The sequence below is a fragment of the Periplaneta americana genome, chromosome 11 (genome assembly GCF_040183065.1).
Source record: "Periplaneta americana isolate PAMFEO1 chromosome 11, P.americana_PAMFEO1_priV1, whole genome shotgun sequence".
NCBI classification, from domain to species: Eukaryota; Metazoa; Arthropoda; class Insecta; order Blattodea; family Blattidae; genus Periplaneta; species Periplaneta americana.
Genome location: NC_091127.1, coordinates 82,886,218 through 82,901,532, shown reverse-complemented (window position 1 = coordinate 82,901,532; position 15,315 = coordinate 82,886,218). Strand labels below are relative to the sequence as shown.

At 34.7% G+C, this 15,315-nt stretch overlaps 1 protein-coding gene across 9 annotated transcripts in view; it reads right to left on the bottom strand.

The window, feature by feature from the left end:
• The window catches only part of Aduk (Another Drosophila Unc-51-like kinase), a 76,449-nt gene that overhangs the window by 47,467 nt on the left and 13,667 nt on the right, over nt 1-15,315 (bottom strand). For all 9 annotated transcript variants that reach the window (XM_069839707.1, XM_069839710.1, XM_069839704.1 and 6 more), the window contains 2 exons: nt 13,171-13,385; nt 1,076-1,302 (listed from right to left, as the gene is read on the bottom strand). In XM_069839707.1, coding sequence (XP_069695808.1) covers nt 1,076-1,302; nt 13,171-13,385 — 442 coding nt within the window. The remainder of the gene's footprint in view (nt 1-1,075; nt 1,303-13,170; nt 13,386-15,315) is intronic.

The window sequence follows — 15,315 nt, the reverse complement described above, 5'->3', positions numbered from 1 at the left end:
AGAAATGGTATAATAACAGTAAGAAATCACTATCCACTCCCCCCCACCATTCAAACTCATCCTTCAATTCACAAGGAAAGAACTTAACTCTCCAACATGGAAAGTAAATGCACAAACCACGTGACCGAAAATGTAACTGAAATTACAGGAACATCAGTGGTTTATATTATTATTTAATGTACCGAAGTACATATGATGTTTCCATGAAGATATTCTGCGTCATCATACGATGAAAAAGTAGTGGAACAGAGAAATTTTCTCCGACACCAGGACTTGAACCTGGGTTTTCAGCTCTACGTGCTGATGCTTTATCCACTAAGCCACACCAGATTTCCATCCCGATCGAATCGTCTCAGTTTAAGTTCCACCTCTTGGGTTCCCTCTAGTGGCATGCCCTCTGCACTACGTCATAGATGTCTATGAATGTAGGACAATGTCCTTCTTAGATATTCTGCATCATCGTACGATGAAAGAGCAGTGGAACGGAGAAAAATTCTCTCCGGCACCAGGATTTGAACCCGGGTTTTCAGCTCTACGTGCTGATGCTTTATCCACTAAGCCACACCGGATTTCATCCCGGTGCCGGATCGAATTGTCAGTCACTCTTAATGAGTGCACTTCCACACATATGTGGACATTGTCCTACGTTCATAGACATCTATGACATAGTGCAGAGGGCAGGCCACTAGAGGGAACCCAAGAGGTGGAACTTGAAATGAGACGATTCAATCCGGCAGCGGAATGGGAATCCGGTGTGGCTTAGTGGATAAAGCATCAGCACGTAGAGCTGAAAACCTGGATTCAAATCCCGTTGCCGGAGAGAATTTTTCTCTGTTTCACTACTCTTTCACCATCAGTGGTTTAGTTAAACTGGAATATATGCATGTCGGAAACATGAGGATGGCAAATTTGACACTGAGTATGAGTACATTTGGTGACTGTTAAATTGATTAGGTGAGTTCCTGTAAACTTTTTTTCCTCCAACTAAATCACTGAGGAATATAGTAACTAAAACCAATTCTTGGTATATAATTTTGTTTGTCTTTGGCTTAGTATCTACCAGAACAATACATACCTGAATAGGCATTTGAGATTTGATTTTCTCTGCCAGTTCTTTGAAGTTATTTGACGAATATGGTGCTCTTCCAAACAGGCATTCATACATGATGACTCCAACAGACCAAAGATCAACTCTGGCATCGTATTTATGCTTCAGCAAGATTTCAGGTGCCATATAAAGAGGGGATCCTCTCAAAGAGCTGTTCTGATCGTCTGCAGACAAGTACTGGGCAAAGCCAAAATCTATAATATTCATGAAATATAATCTTCATCTTAAAATCAGCATATCAATAAATCTTTATGCTTACATATATTTTTATTAAGACTTGCACTCTTAATTGCATATGCTTTATTGCACGAGTGCACAATTTTACAATTTACTACTGTAAACTCATTTGCAATGATATATTGATAAAATAATAGCTTTCATAACACAGAATGGTTGAGTTACATTCTAATACAAATTAATACAATTATTGAAATTGATATTATGTCTGTTAATAAACTTCCATAAGTAATGTCTGTTACAATTTAAAGATTAAGAAATAATTACTTTTTATATGTTTATAATTCCCCTTCCCTATATCTAAAAGATATTTTCATAACATGGAGACACACTACTCTTCCATCTCAAGCATTATATTGCCAAAATGATTCAAATATTGACGAATCCTGTCTATACGAACTAAAGAGGAACGCTGTTTCAGATAGCAATTTTTTTACAGTCCATGGGTATTGTTTTCGGTAGTGAATACAAATAACAGTATAAAGCAAAAGTATGCACTTTATAATAATAATAATAATAATAATAATAATAATAATAATAATAATAATAATAATAATAATAGGCCTACTGTCTCCACTTAGAAGAAATGACATATCTGCAGTGTCTGTCCCACTAGCTAGAATTAGCAATGAAATCTTTTTCATCTTCCTCTATTATCTCTACTAAAAATTTTGCTTTTTCTTGAATTACAGGTCCGGATAATGTAATCCCTTTTGCACATTGTTGGGTAAACCAAAGCAATATGGATCTGTTAACTTTTTCCAACTGAGCTTTTTCATAGGTTTGGTGGGTTGCAGAATGACCCGTCAGGTTTATAAAACATTTTTTTTTTAAGTTATCATTATCAACATTCAATTAACTTCTCAACTTGCAGTGAACGTGGGAGTAGTAAACCTGTCTACTTTCAGTGAACATGAGACTGAAAACAAAACTAATACAGCACACCTGCAACAATGGGAGATATGAGTGCATTCGCTCTTTTTAATTCAATTGCGGGTAGCGGTGTATTGGTATTATGTAATTCTAACTGATAAAAGTCAACAATGAGTTTTAATCAGCCTGAAATTTAAATCTAATAAAATGTTACTGCTAGTAAGATTAAATTTTTTCCGCAGTAGTCTCCTGTTCTGTCTTTTTTCTTATGCTTGTAATTGTACATAGAATTAGTTAAGTTTTCGCAACAAAACAAAACCGCTATGATGACTGACAGGCGGCAGCCTTTAAAGCTACCGCAAAGAAGTTGACATGCGGTGATAGGGTCATTATGTTCTGCCGATAATCAGATTTGTGATAACTGTGATTGCTGCCAGGACAGATATCAAAATAATTTCTTCGGGTAAGTCTCTTTTGTTTCCGACCATCAATAATAATAATTTTTCTATTATTCACACTCAGTCTTCAGTTAGCCTTCGTTCAAGATTTAGTGAGTGTGTTTCCGTCTTAATACTTCACTTTGGATGTGTGGCTTAAATCGGGAACATTAAAAAGAAAAGTAGCCTACACTTGAGTAAAACTAACAATCCTGGGAGTGATAGTGACTCATGTGTCCCTGCTTCGAGCCCTGACATAAGTGCGATTAGTTTGGCGATTGACGCGAAAAGAAAGGAGCAATATCAACGTAAATATGATGCCAACAATTTGGGTTGGGATTTACGTGGTGTGGTGATAAAGACGAACCCAAACCACAGTGTGTATTATGTTAGTAAGTTCTCTCAAATACTTCCATGAAACCGAATAAATTACGAAGGCATTAGAAACAAAACATTCAGATGTTAAAAATAAAAGTGAAGAATATTTCGCTAGCGCATTAATGCGATTTAAATGGGAAAAATCTGTTGTATCTAAAGTAGGTCACTGAATTCAAAGGCTTTGGAATCATATTTGGATAGTTTACGTATTGCTAACGCTGGAAAACCTCATTCTATAGATGGGGAATTGATCCTTCCTGTGGTTAAGGATATTGTTAAAGTTATGTTCGGTGAAAAAGAAGCAAAGCAAATTTAATTCCCATGTCTACAATACAGTGCATCGCAGTATCAATGAAATGGCTAGTGACATAGACAATCAATTGAGGGGCTTACAACAAAAAGCAGGTAAGTGACATTATTAAAAAAAATGAGGTAAGTGCATGTTGTGATAGCCCAAAAGGATGTTTCTTTGGGATAAAATCAGGTAAGTGATCACACTGTGCAGTGCTGCTATATGGGCATCATTTCACCAAACTAGTGTATAATATTCCATTGCATGTAGAACTTTAACTGTAATTTCCTCAAAACTAGGTTTCCGTCACTTACCTGCTTTTTGTTTTAAGCCCCTCAATTGATCATGAAAATAAAAGAGAGTAGATGTTTAGCATTACAAATTGATGAATCAAAAGAGATTGTTAATTCATCTATTATTTTGTATAACTGATCTGAACTGCACCCGAGCACGAGCTTCTGCTCTTTCGGGCTGCAATGCCTAATGTAGCTCTAGTGTAATGTATTAAATAAATAAATTTGAAATTTGATCTCATCTCATTTGTTTTATTAGGTATGAATATCAGGGTATCGTCAATGAAGATTTTCTTTTCCGTAAAAACTCATCCACGCATACAACAGCAGAATGTATTTTCGGAGTTATTAATTCATATGTGATTAAGCACAGCATTGATTGGAAAAAAAAATGTGTTGGGGTAACTTCCAATGGGTGTCGAGTGACGTTTAGACAGCACAATGGTGTTTTTGTGCGTATTCGTAAAGTAGTATAAGATATTATTTGGGTACATTGCTTTATTCATGGGGAAGCATTGACTAGTAAGACTACAGTCTAGTATATACAGTCACGAAGCTCAATACGTAGGGAATATGCATCCACAGACAGTTGCTAACCACTAGGATCGCTACTATCACCTCATCACAGACAATGCGAAATAGTACTGGCATAGTCTATTATTCCTAGTACCCTCAACAACTAAAGCTTCGTAACTGTATATACTAGACTGTGGTAAGACCATGCCGAGTGATATGAAAACAGCTTTCGAACACTGCAGTTAAAGTGGTAAAAGCTCGCCCATTAAATGCGAGACTTTTTTCTGTGCTTTGTGATGAAATTGATAGTGAACATACGTAAGTACCTACTGCTTCACACAGAAGTCCACAGGCTTTCAAGGAGTAAAATCCTTGTAAGACATTTCGAGCTTAGGCAAAAAGTTTTACTATTTTTTAATGATTGTAAGAATGAGTACGTGGCTTTGTTTTTAGATAACAATTGGCTGACAACATTGGCTTATATGGCAGACATATTTTCTAAATTAAATGAACTCAATTTGGCCCTTCAGGGCCCGACTATCACTGTGTTCAAAGCTTATGATTAGGGGGCGGATGTTGATGAAAAGTCATCTTCTTATTTTTCACATCAGAACAATGCCTATTAATATAGAAATTCTTTCTATGTTAATATCAACATAAAAATTATTTCTTGTGTTGCATTTTTAACTTTTTTCAATTAATATGTCATTTTTATATTTTTTCGGCTTTTTTGGTCATTTTTAATACTTTGAAGAACTTTTAGATCATTTGGGATGCATTTTACTTTCTTCTTTAATGATAGGTCTGTTAAATCTTTTTCTAAGTAAATAGGTCAGTAGTAATTATCTACTGAATAAATGAATAACAGAGAAGTTTGAGTTTTATAGTTTGGAACAAACTCTAAAGTTTATCCCTCATTCCACTGAAAGCTTCACTTCACACAACGGAAGTAATATAAAATGTTTGACAGCAGCTTAGTCCTTAGTTTAAGTGAGGGCTTGGACCACTACTGTTCTTTTGCTGGTACGAGGATTTCTTTAGAATTTATGTTTGGAAGGGGAGAAACTTTCACTGTGTCCTGGACAGCAAGTTGTGTCCCCAACATGGTTTGGAGGGGATGTACTGTAGCAGACAGTATTTTTAACAGAAAGACTGCAAGAATGCACATTGCGCCCACAATTTGTTTTGTCATTCTCACTCCCTCATCTGTAAGATCTGTAACAAAAGTGAAGAACGGAAGGAGGAGGAGACCGAGAATGAAGGCACCGACATGGACTACCTCTGATTGAAACGCACTGCAAACCCTCATTAAAATCTATAGTTTTCTCTTAAAAGCTTCATTTTGTTGCATGCTCTTTTCCTTTATCTTAGCGAAATTCCAGGAAGTTGCCTTCTCTCTCCGAGGTTCGCAGGGCAGTCATTGAAACAAGGTGACTAATTTTTAAGAAGTTGTGGTGCGAGTACTTTGAATAATATTTAAATGTCATTTTCTTTTAATTTTATGTAATTTTTCCATTAGTCTAAGGGCATTTAATGATCATTTTAAGTAGATTTTTAGATCATCAACATCCACCCCCTACTTATGATAAAGTCAAGTCATTCCAGAAAAAGATCAATCTGTGGTTAGAATACGTCAAAAGTAATCATTTTTCTGCCTTTCCAACTTTAGATTATTTTCTAAGTGAGAATGATTTTTCCTTAGTTTCTTATTTTTGTGATTCTGTAGTATTCCATCTCACTGCTCTCAATAATGAGATTGAAAGTTATTTTCCAGAAGATTACAGTGAATTCAATTGGATTCGAAACCCATTCCTATATTTCGAAAGTTCAAACTTGTCAGTGAAATGAAGAGAACAGTTGTGTGATATTAGCTGTGATTCTGACATTAAGACTACATTTTTACACTCAGATATAACAACTTTTTGGATATCATTGTTGTTGTTGTTTAGTCAATTGTCCGAAGACAAGTTTGAACCTCATAAGTAACACCAATCAGGCATCACTCATAAGCAACTAGGCCAGGAGATAATGGGGTAGGGTGGCCAGTTCCTTTCCCCAAGGCGTGAACTTTCAAATGGGACATTAAAGTTGCTCATGCTGTTCACAATATCATATCTTTGTGAAAAGGGATTTTCCTCTTTAGTTCAAGTGAAAAGCATGTATACAGAAATAGACTTGATGCATGCTCTGATTTACGACTCAAGTTAACTACACTTGAACCCAACATAGACCAGCTTATGCAGACATGACAGGCCCATCCATCACATTACTTCGGTCAGTAGAGAATATTTTAACAAAATTTCAACATGTGCTCAATTAGAGTAATATAGTATGTTTTTATTAACATACAATCATACAGTATTTACTTTTTCATCAGTGATTAGAGTGTAAGCCTACTAATTTAACTAATGGATTGCGTGAAGTTTAATATCCTTCAAGGTGGGTCACGGACTTAAAAAGTTTGAGAACAACTGCTCTAGAAGTTTTGATTTTGATCTTACCCAATCTGAGACAGTCGTGATACCAACTCCATAATCTGCTGCCACGTTTCATAATATTGCGGTATTTTTCACTCATCTCACACCTTCAATTTTTTTTACGGTTATAATCACATGTTTACATTTTAGTGATATCATAAAGCATGCACTTATAACAATTTAACACAATATGCACTAACAACAGCTTAACACCTACAGTATTATAGAAGTGAATACACAAGGAATCACTTGTTACCTCTCATTAATAATAATAATATATTTATTAAACACACTGTGTACATAAGTATAATTAAGTAAAGTTAGCATCCTTTGCATAGTGCAGTCATGTCAATTGATGCCCATAGAAGCAAGCGCGCGCTTTAGAGCTCAGGAGAGCCTGAGCACTTTACAGCGGAAAGGAAAGAGACAGACGAAAGAGATTATATACCGCTTGGTCGAGCTATATTCAGGGATGGTCAGCACTGATTCAATAGATAAAGGATAGAAAACTTATTAAAACTATATCCATGTTAATTTTTAGATTTGTCTGAGAAGTATAAGTGTATTATAAGAATGTAAGTTTTAATTTTAATGCTCATTTTTCACAAATTTGATTTTTTTATTCAAAAGAAATATTTTCTCAACTTTTTTTATAGAAAAGTGAAATTTTCAGATATAGGACTATTTATTTAGTAGCCTTACAGAATGTCTTCGTAAATCTAAAATACCGTAAATACGTATTACAGAAGACAGTGTATTGAAAATTTTGAAAATATTCGTATGGAAATTGTTTGTAAGGAAATGAATTAACAAAGCAACTGCTGTTATATCATAAGTAAAAGAACGTGCCCATGTGTTGTAAAAATGTCAGCTCTATAGCTTCAGCACATTTCGAGAAATAATTTAATATTCTGATGATAGGAAGTTGCTCACAAATATCACCTTAAAACATAATGCGATAAAGAGTTTTGATATGGAATATTAGTTACACTTAAAACATATACAGCACCTAGGTAACTTTGTGGTAATATTGTTTTGATTAGTTTATTGATTACTTTTATAAGGCTAAAGGTACTATCAATATCAATTCCAACTTATCATGTCATACTCTATCTCTTTTTTTGGGATATCACTTTCTTTATGAATGATGTGTTTCATCCATTTAGTACAGTATAGTTGTATTACTATGGAATTTAACTGAATATTCCTTCTTAACTCTTTATTATGTTATTAACATTTAAAACACAACTGCAATATTAAGAAATTGGTATTAGTACTACTGTTTTACAGACAATATAGATAATATCAAACAGAAAGAAGCCAAATAAAAATAACGACATAAAATTTCACATTCCGTTTGAAGTTTGTGCACCACTGTTTTCTTAATCCAACAGGCTGCTTATTCATACACACAACCCTTCCTCTTTCCATACTTAGCGCTTGATGCCCGCACACGACGTCAAGGTCAGAAAAATGCGTTTGCTTTGACATCACTGGCATAGTGGGAAAGTGTCTCTTTCTTTGCATTCGATGATGTGATATGTATCGCAGGGTCCTTCACATATGGTGCACTGACATCTGTCGGTAGGGCTGTGGTATCCCTTGGTTAGGCATATTTGGTGATGTAGTCCATGGGCTGCTACTCTTGTGCATAGATGGTGCAAGTTGTAGTTGGCTTCCTTCCATTCACTGTTTGTCATCGCTGGGGTGCTGAAGAGTCCGTGGTTAATGTCTTTTGCTTTCTCTCACCTGTGGTGTTGGTACCAGGCTGTGAGTTGCCATCAGGTCCTCTATGAATTAGGTTGTATCTGCTAAAATATATCCTATTCTGCTTTGCGTGTATTTTGAGATGCAGAACATTCTTTTCAGGTAGGTTGCTTTGACTCTCTCTAGCCATTTGAGATTTGAGTACGTGAAGGGGTTCCATATAAGTTGTATTCTATATGTGGCAATGGGCACAATCTTTATGTTGAAAAGCCTCAAGGCTGTCGTGACAGATAGTAGGCTCAGTTTCTTCATCTCGAAGGTCGCTTTCATTGCTCTTACTGCTCTGTCTTCGATGTGCTTGGAAAAGGTGTGGCCTGTCACTTGTAGTGTAAGTCCTAAGTATTTGTAGCTTTTAACTATTTCCAGTTCTTGTTCTCTGCAAGTGAATCTATTGCTGTTTGCCATAGGTCCTCCTTTTCTGAATTTCATTACTTTCGTCTTGGCCGTGTTTATGACTAAGTCATTTTCCTGGGACCACTCTTCCAGTTTGTTAATGGCTTCTTGCAGGGGTTCTCTTCTTTCCGATATCAGAATCATGTCATTGACATGTAGCCACATCCTCACATCTTCTGTTTGTATCCTGTGTATCACGTTGTGAGTAAGTACGTTGAACATAATGGGGCTTATAGAATCTCCCTGCAGTACTCCATTTGCAGGATTCCTTTGGATTGCATTAGTCCATCGTGGATTCTGATTTTGTTTTCACGGAGGATACTTGCTATGAGCTTGAAGATCTGACTTTCTGCGCCAATTGTTACCTCTCATTCAGCCTAACTAGTTCCACAATTTTTGGAGTAGGGGATAGGTGGAACAGAAGGTATGTAATAACTTTCACTTGATGGATACTTGTGAGTTGAGGGTATGGAAAACAGATTTATCTACTATTTACTGTGTTCCTTAAAGGGTATTCACTCATTTGTGACCTTGTTTTGGGGAGAGAACAAGAATGTAATTGTCTCATTGGCAGCATGCATTGACAGACCTTCGGAACATAAGACACATTTATATTTTGGACAATATTTTTTAAGGAAAAAAAAAAGTGCGTGTGATGGTCCAAAAAATATGATATATATATTTTTACTCAACCATTTCGGTTCAGCTGGGTTCTGGTTAAGTGAAGTTCGGCTAAGCAGGGATTTTACTCTAGATGCAAACCATAACAGCAGCAGCAGTTTGCTTAATCCAATAATCCTCAGAACAGTTCCATGAAGTTATGTTTCAAGAAAGTATCTTTTTACAGTTTCATATAGTTCAAATTTGGGCACTTGAGGCTATACTTAGGAGTTACTGCTTCCAAGTTGCACTTCTCAGAAGTATGAATGTTCATACCCTATTATGATTCTAGAATTGTTTTTTGTTCATTTCTATTGGATCTTGTATTAACTATGTTTGAGTGTGACTTTTCTTTTATTGAAAGAGTAGGTTTTACTACACTGAATAAGTTTCTGAAAATGCTAATTCTCTTGAATTTTGTTATAATTTTCTTGAGAGATTATCTGTTAAGTTCACTTGCTGTATTTAATTAGATGTTACATTGAATTCTTTGACATATGAGTTGTATAGATGCAAACCCTGACATTTCAACTTTTCAATGAAAATGAGATTTCACACAAAAAATTTCTCCACTTTGAAATATAAATGTTCACTAATCATTTATAAGCAAATAGCGACAACTTCTATTCATTTGAACACTGTGAATGCAGGGTTTAGATTCAAATGCCGACATTTCCTCGGAGCAGTGAGATACAATCCCCGACATTTCTGTTAGCCAATACGTGATGCGAATTAAGTCACTTATCAGCTGTACTTTGTTGCTGACGAATAGGATAATGTGACTGTGTTACTTAAAATGTTATAGAGTAATAAAGTGTATTTCCTGTAGCAGGCCATAACTATCTTCCCTCCAATAGGATTTTCGGGCAAATCAAAAAAGATGTAAGGAAAAGATAAACGATTATTAATAGTGCCCAAGTATAAAGATATATTCCAGCAATTTGGTATAACATAACGTGGTAGAGACGCAGCAGTATGACTGAAAAAAATATGCTAAATTTATGAAAATTCCTGGACAGTGGCATTTCAAATTCAACGAGGATAAGAGGATAATCCTGACTCGTGAAAATAGAATTCTGAAAATCGGAGTTGAATCATACAGATCTGGTCAATGATTTGAAAACTGTTAAAAAAAAAAAAATAACATTGACAAGGTCAAACTTGAAATTTTGTCCTTAGGTGTGCCAGTTAAAAAGGAAAAGTGTTCTGATATTGATTCATTACTAAAGTGTCATTTCAGAGATGAATGGAGGGAACAAAGTGACCTTGAGTTCTACAGGCGAGTGGTTGATAATGCAGCACACAGTAAGTCATTCATTACTAGTGGAAGAAGAATGCCTCTGTGAAGCACAAAATGAAGGGGTGTTATTGAGGATTTGAACTGTGTGCAGTGGTAGTTCTAAGTATCTTTTTTATAAATAAAAATGTTTATAATACTTTATATAAAATATAAACTAACTGTGGATACTTTCAAATAAGTTTAAAACATTTTTTTTAGAAAGAAAAAACTATAAAAAGTAGTGGCAATTCTGAAGTCGTCTTAGTACTAGATCTGCCACTGAATTAATTTTTTACTTTGGTTTTTCAATAATACTGTATGAAATATATAGTATATTATAAATAAATTTAGTGCCAGATTCATGCAGTTTTGTTATTAGCAGCTGTAAAATAATGCTATAATGGACATTATAAAAAATTAAGATAATCATTAAAAAGTAAACTCAGATATTTCCATATTATCTTGTCATATTTATAGACAACAACTAGCATTTCTTGCCATTTAAAGGAATAATTATGGTGTTAGTTCTGTCTTTAAACGGTTAGTACAGTTTAGACACTTTATGTAGCATAGTTTGTTAGTAAATCATTTCCTGAAAAATTAACAATAGTTTGTTAGTAAATCATTTCCTGAAAAATTAACAAAGATGGAAATGTCAGGATTTGCATCTATATGACTCATATGTTAAGATTTAAATCTCGTTTCCATTTTCATTCCCATTTACTTCTTTGAAAGCAGTATCTAATTAGTTTGAATTCACCTTTAATACATTCTGAGCTATGATGAGAACATTTTTTTATTCTGATTTTTGTATGAATGAATAAATCTAAATATTCGGAGTAAATCTTCCTTACTATCCCAAAATTTACAAGACCTATTAAGGATTCTGATCTGTTTAGCAAAAAGTCAACCTTATGACTGGGCCACCATAATAGACTAAACTGACCAGCTCAAAATAAGTAACACTATGTGAAATATCAATATGACCATTATAAAACTTCATTAAACCTTTTATCTCTATTCCCACACGTTCCCCTATTGAGACCAGTATTTTATTCTGCTTCGTGTTGGACTTCTCTTGACAATGCCCACTAGGCACCCAAGAATGTATTGTGTATAATAGGTACTGTTTGTGGCATGTTTTTTTTTTTTTCAAGAAATTGGTTACAACCCGTGTTTCACCTGAGACATAACATAGGGGGAAATTTATAGTTTAGTATACAGTAATAATAAGATTATTCTTGCAGAGTGTGGAAGATGTGCTTGAGGAAGACAGTGATCTCAATGGTGTTGAAGTGGAGTTTGAGTACCGTATGCAGAGGAGTAGTCCGTAGTGCTTTAGGTCGAAATCTTGTGAATTGTGAGCATTCCATTATCAGGTGAAGGGCTGTTTGCAGAGGTTTTTTGGGACAGTTGCAGAGTAGTGAAGGGCATTTGTTCATTTATACAGGTATGATCTGAAGCGGCGTGGTGTGTTAATTTTGTTCTTAACCCTGATCATATCCAGTTATTATTTGGTGGAATTGCAATTGTTAGACTTTTCAGTCAGTCTGAAACTGAATAAACATAAAAAAAGTTTGTGTTTGCGACCTCGATGTTGTTGGATTAAGATTTAATTTAGATGTTGAAAGTTCAAATTGTTTAGGTGATAAACTGTCATATAACTGACTGAACTATGGCTGGAACGAAATCTTACAATAAAGTTAGGACCTAATATTTCAATATATATATATATATATTTTTTAAATCCAATGCCACCAGGTTGTCTTTTCGACATTTCTGGTCTTCTCTCCTGGCTGTGGCTTAGTTGTAACTCACTTCTGAGGTTGGGGCGCCTGGAAGGCGGAGTTACATTACCCCGATGGTGTGATAGGATGATTATGATAATGTGGTTCCAGGAGAGGTCTTAAATCTAAACTTAACCTAAATTCCAGACCATGGACGAACACAGGAATAATCCCCAATATTTCAATATTAAAGAACATTAAACGTTGGTCATTGGCAGAAGAAATATATATATGCAAAACATCGTATAGTTAGTACTTCATGAGACTGGAAACACGTATTGAAGAAGAAGAAGAAGAAGAAGAAGAAGAAGAAGAAGAAGAAGAAGCAGCACTACAGTTTCCTTAACTATCACGATTTTTATTTACCCTAAACCTTAAGAATATTATCCTTATAACTCTGTCATAAAAAGAACACACATGCACACACACACAATTTTATATCATTGACTCTTATATTCGTTTCTATTTATTCCTACTATATTATTAAATATATCGGACCTTGATCATGTTTGAAAGGTTAAGATAATTATATAATTAAATAGAAATAACTTTTTAGATTAATCATTTCATATTTACAATGACATACAAAAACAAAAATCGTATCAAAATAGCATTATGCTTGCTTTGGGCAAACTGTATAAAAGAGAAAACATCTTAATAAAGAGATATTTACCAGCCAATTTCAGAGTCAAATTTGGTTTGGAGGTAAGAAGTAAATTCTGAGGTTTAAGATCCATATGGCATACATTATGTGATCTAAGAAACTTCAAGGCTAAGGCGAGCTGTTGCAGAAACTTCTTACATATTGATTCAGGTAACTTCCGTCTTTTACGTATGAAACATGACAAATCTCCATGCTCACAATATTCCATTATGATGAAAATATACCTGGAAAAATTGCAAAGGAATTATTAGGAATTACACTAATCTTATCATACTAGATTGTGATGAAGATCTCAATATACTTAGTCTGAACTGTAACTAAAAATTTGACGGTACAAATCATTATGTCATGGCATAAAATGTCTCTTAAAAGATACAAACAAATAATTAGGGCCTACAGCAAGGAATATAGCAAATGCTTAGTAGTTACGATATACACAATATCATTGCAAGGTGCTATTTTACAGAAATTTGCGACAAATGAATTGTGTGAAACAGGATGCCCAATGAACTACTGCCAATGCAAAATATTCTTCCTATGTGGATAGGTGAAGATTATCTGTTATAAGTGGCAGCCTTTAAGCTGTTCTTGATCCAACTCTTAGATGACTAATATTCATTGATGCCAATTAATTTATTATCATATATTTATGCCCTAAACTACGTATTTACTTCAAGGTTTTTACTTGTATAATAATTTTTACTTCTGGGATATACACTTCTAAAAAAAATTGAAAATGAAAGAAATAAATCCGAGAGTTTATGACAAAAGGTTGTACACAAAGTGGGTGCTATAAAACATCTTTTTTGGAATCAGGCATTGGGAATGTTACAGATACTTATTACCATCAAAATTTAATAATTGAAGGTTTTGCAGCAATTCCTGAGTTCTATGTAAGTGGGGCCTGTCTCAGAATATGCTACTTTGAAAAAATTGTTGAAAAATTTAGTTTGGGATTCTGCTTCACATTTTGTCACTATGAGGCTTAAAATTATTGACAATATTAGTGTACTTCTGATTTGATGCATTAACACATTCAGCAGTGCATAAGTACTGCCCATGTCTCACTTCCTGAGCTGTTTCTTTGTGGGGCAAGATGCAGAGACGGAGAGTGGGAGGTCCTGTGCAGTTAGTAGTCTACTACTCTACATTCAACACATTGGCCTTTTCAGGTTTGCTTTCGTCAGCTATGAAGCAAGATCAGCCATCAAAAAGTGAATTTATAGGCTGTCCCTCACAAAACAAATTATGTCCTTCTCATCAATTCCTGTATCTAAATACTAATGCCAGTGGTAGACTACAGTCTATTCGAGATTATCGACCTAATCGCGATCACGATTGTCGTGTGTACATATCCATAAACTCTTTCCCCTATGGCAGTGTTTCTCAACTTTTTTCACCATGAAACCCCTTTTAACCTAAAATGTAACTGCGAAACTCTTGTAATATTTCATTAGTATTTAATAATTAACAGACAAATGAAAGCTAGTATCTCAATAATTCTGTCCAGTGGGACGAGTGTGTTTGCTTTTTAAGCCTGCAATCTGGTTTTATGGCGAAAAGTTGTACTCTCATTTCTACTTCTGCATTTTGTCTGTTTCGGTATTTTGTTTTAGTGGACACATATGTAGAGAATCCAGTGATGAAAGCGATAAATATTATTTTCCGTTTTAGATGTTAAAAAATAATAATATTAAAATATACTATTATTATTATTAATATTATTATTATTATCTTTCGAAGAGGTGGAAAAATTCAAATATCTTGGAGCAACAGTAACAAATATAAATGACACTCGGGAGGAAATTAAATGCAGAATAAATATGTGAAATGCCTGTTATTATTCGGTTGAGAAGCTTTGTCTTCTAGTCTTCTGTCAAAAAATCTGAAAGTTAGAATTTATAAAACAGTTATATTACCAGTTGTTCTGTATGGTTGTGAAACTTGGACTCTCACTTTGAGAGAGGAACAGAGATTAAGGGTGTTTGAGAATAAAGTTCTTAGGAAAATATTTGGGGCTAAGAGGGATGAAGTTAGAGGAGAATGGAGAAAGTTACACAACGGAGAGCTGCTCGCATTGTATTCTTCACCTGACATAATTAGGAACATAAAATCCAGACGTTTGAGATGGGCAGGACATGTAGCACGTATGGG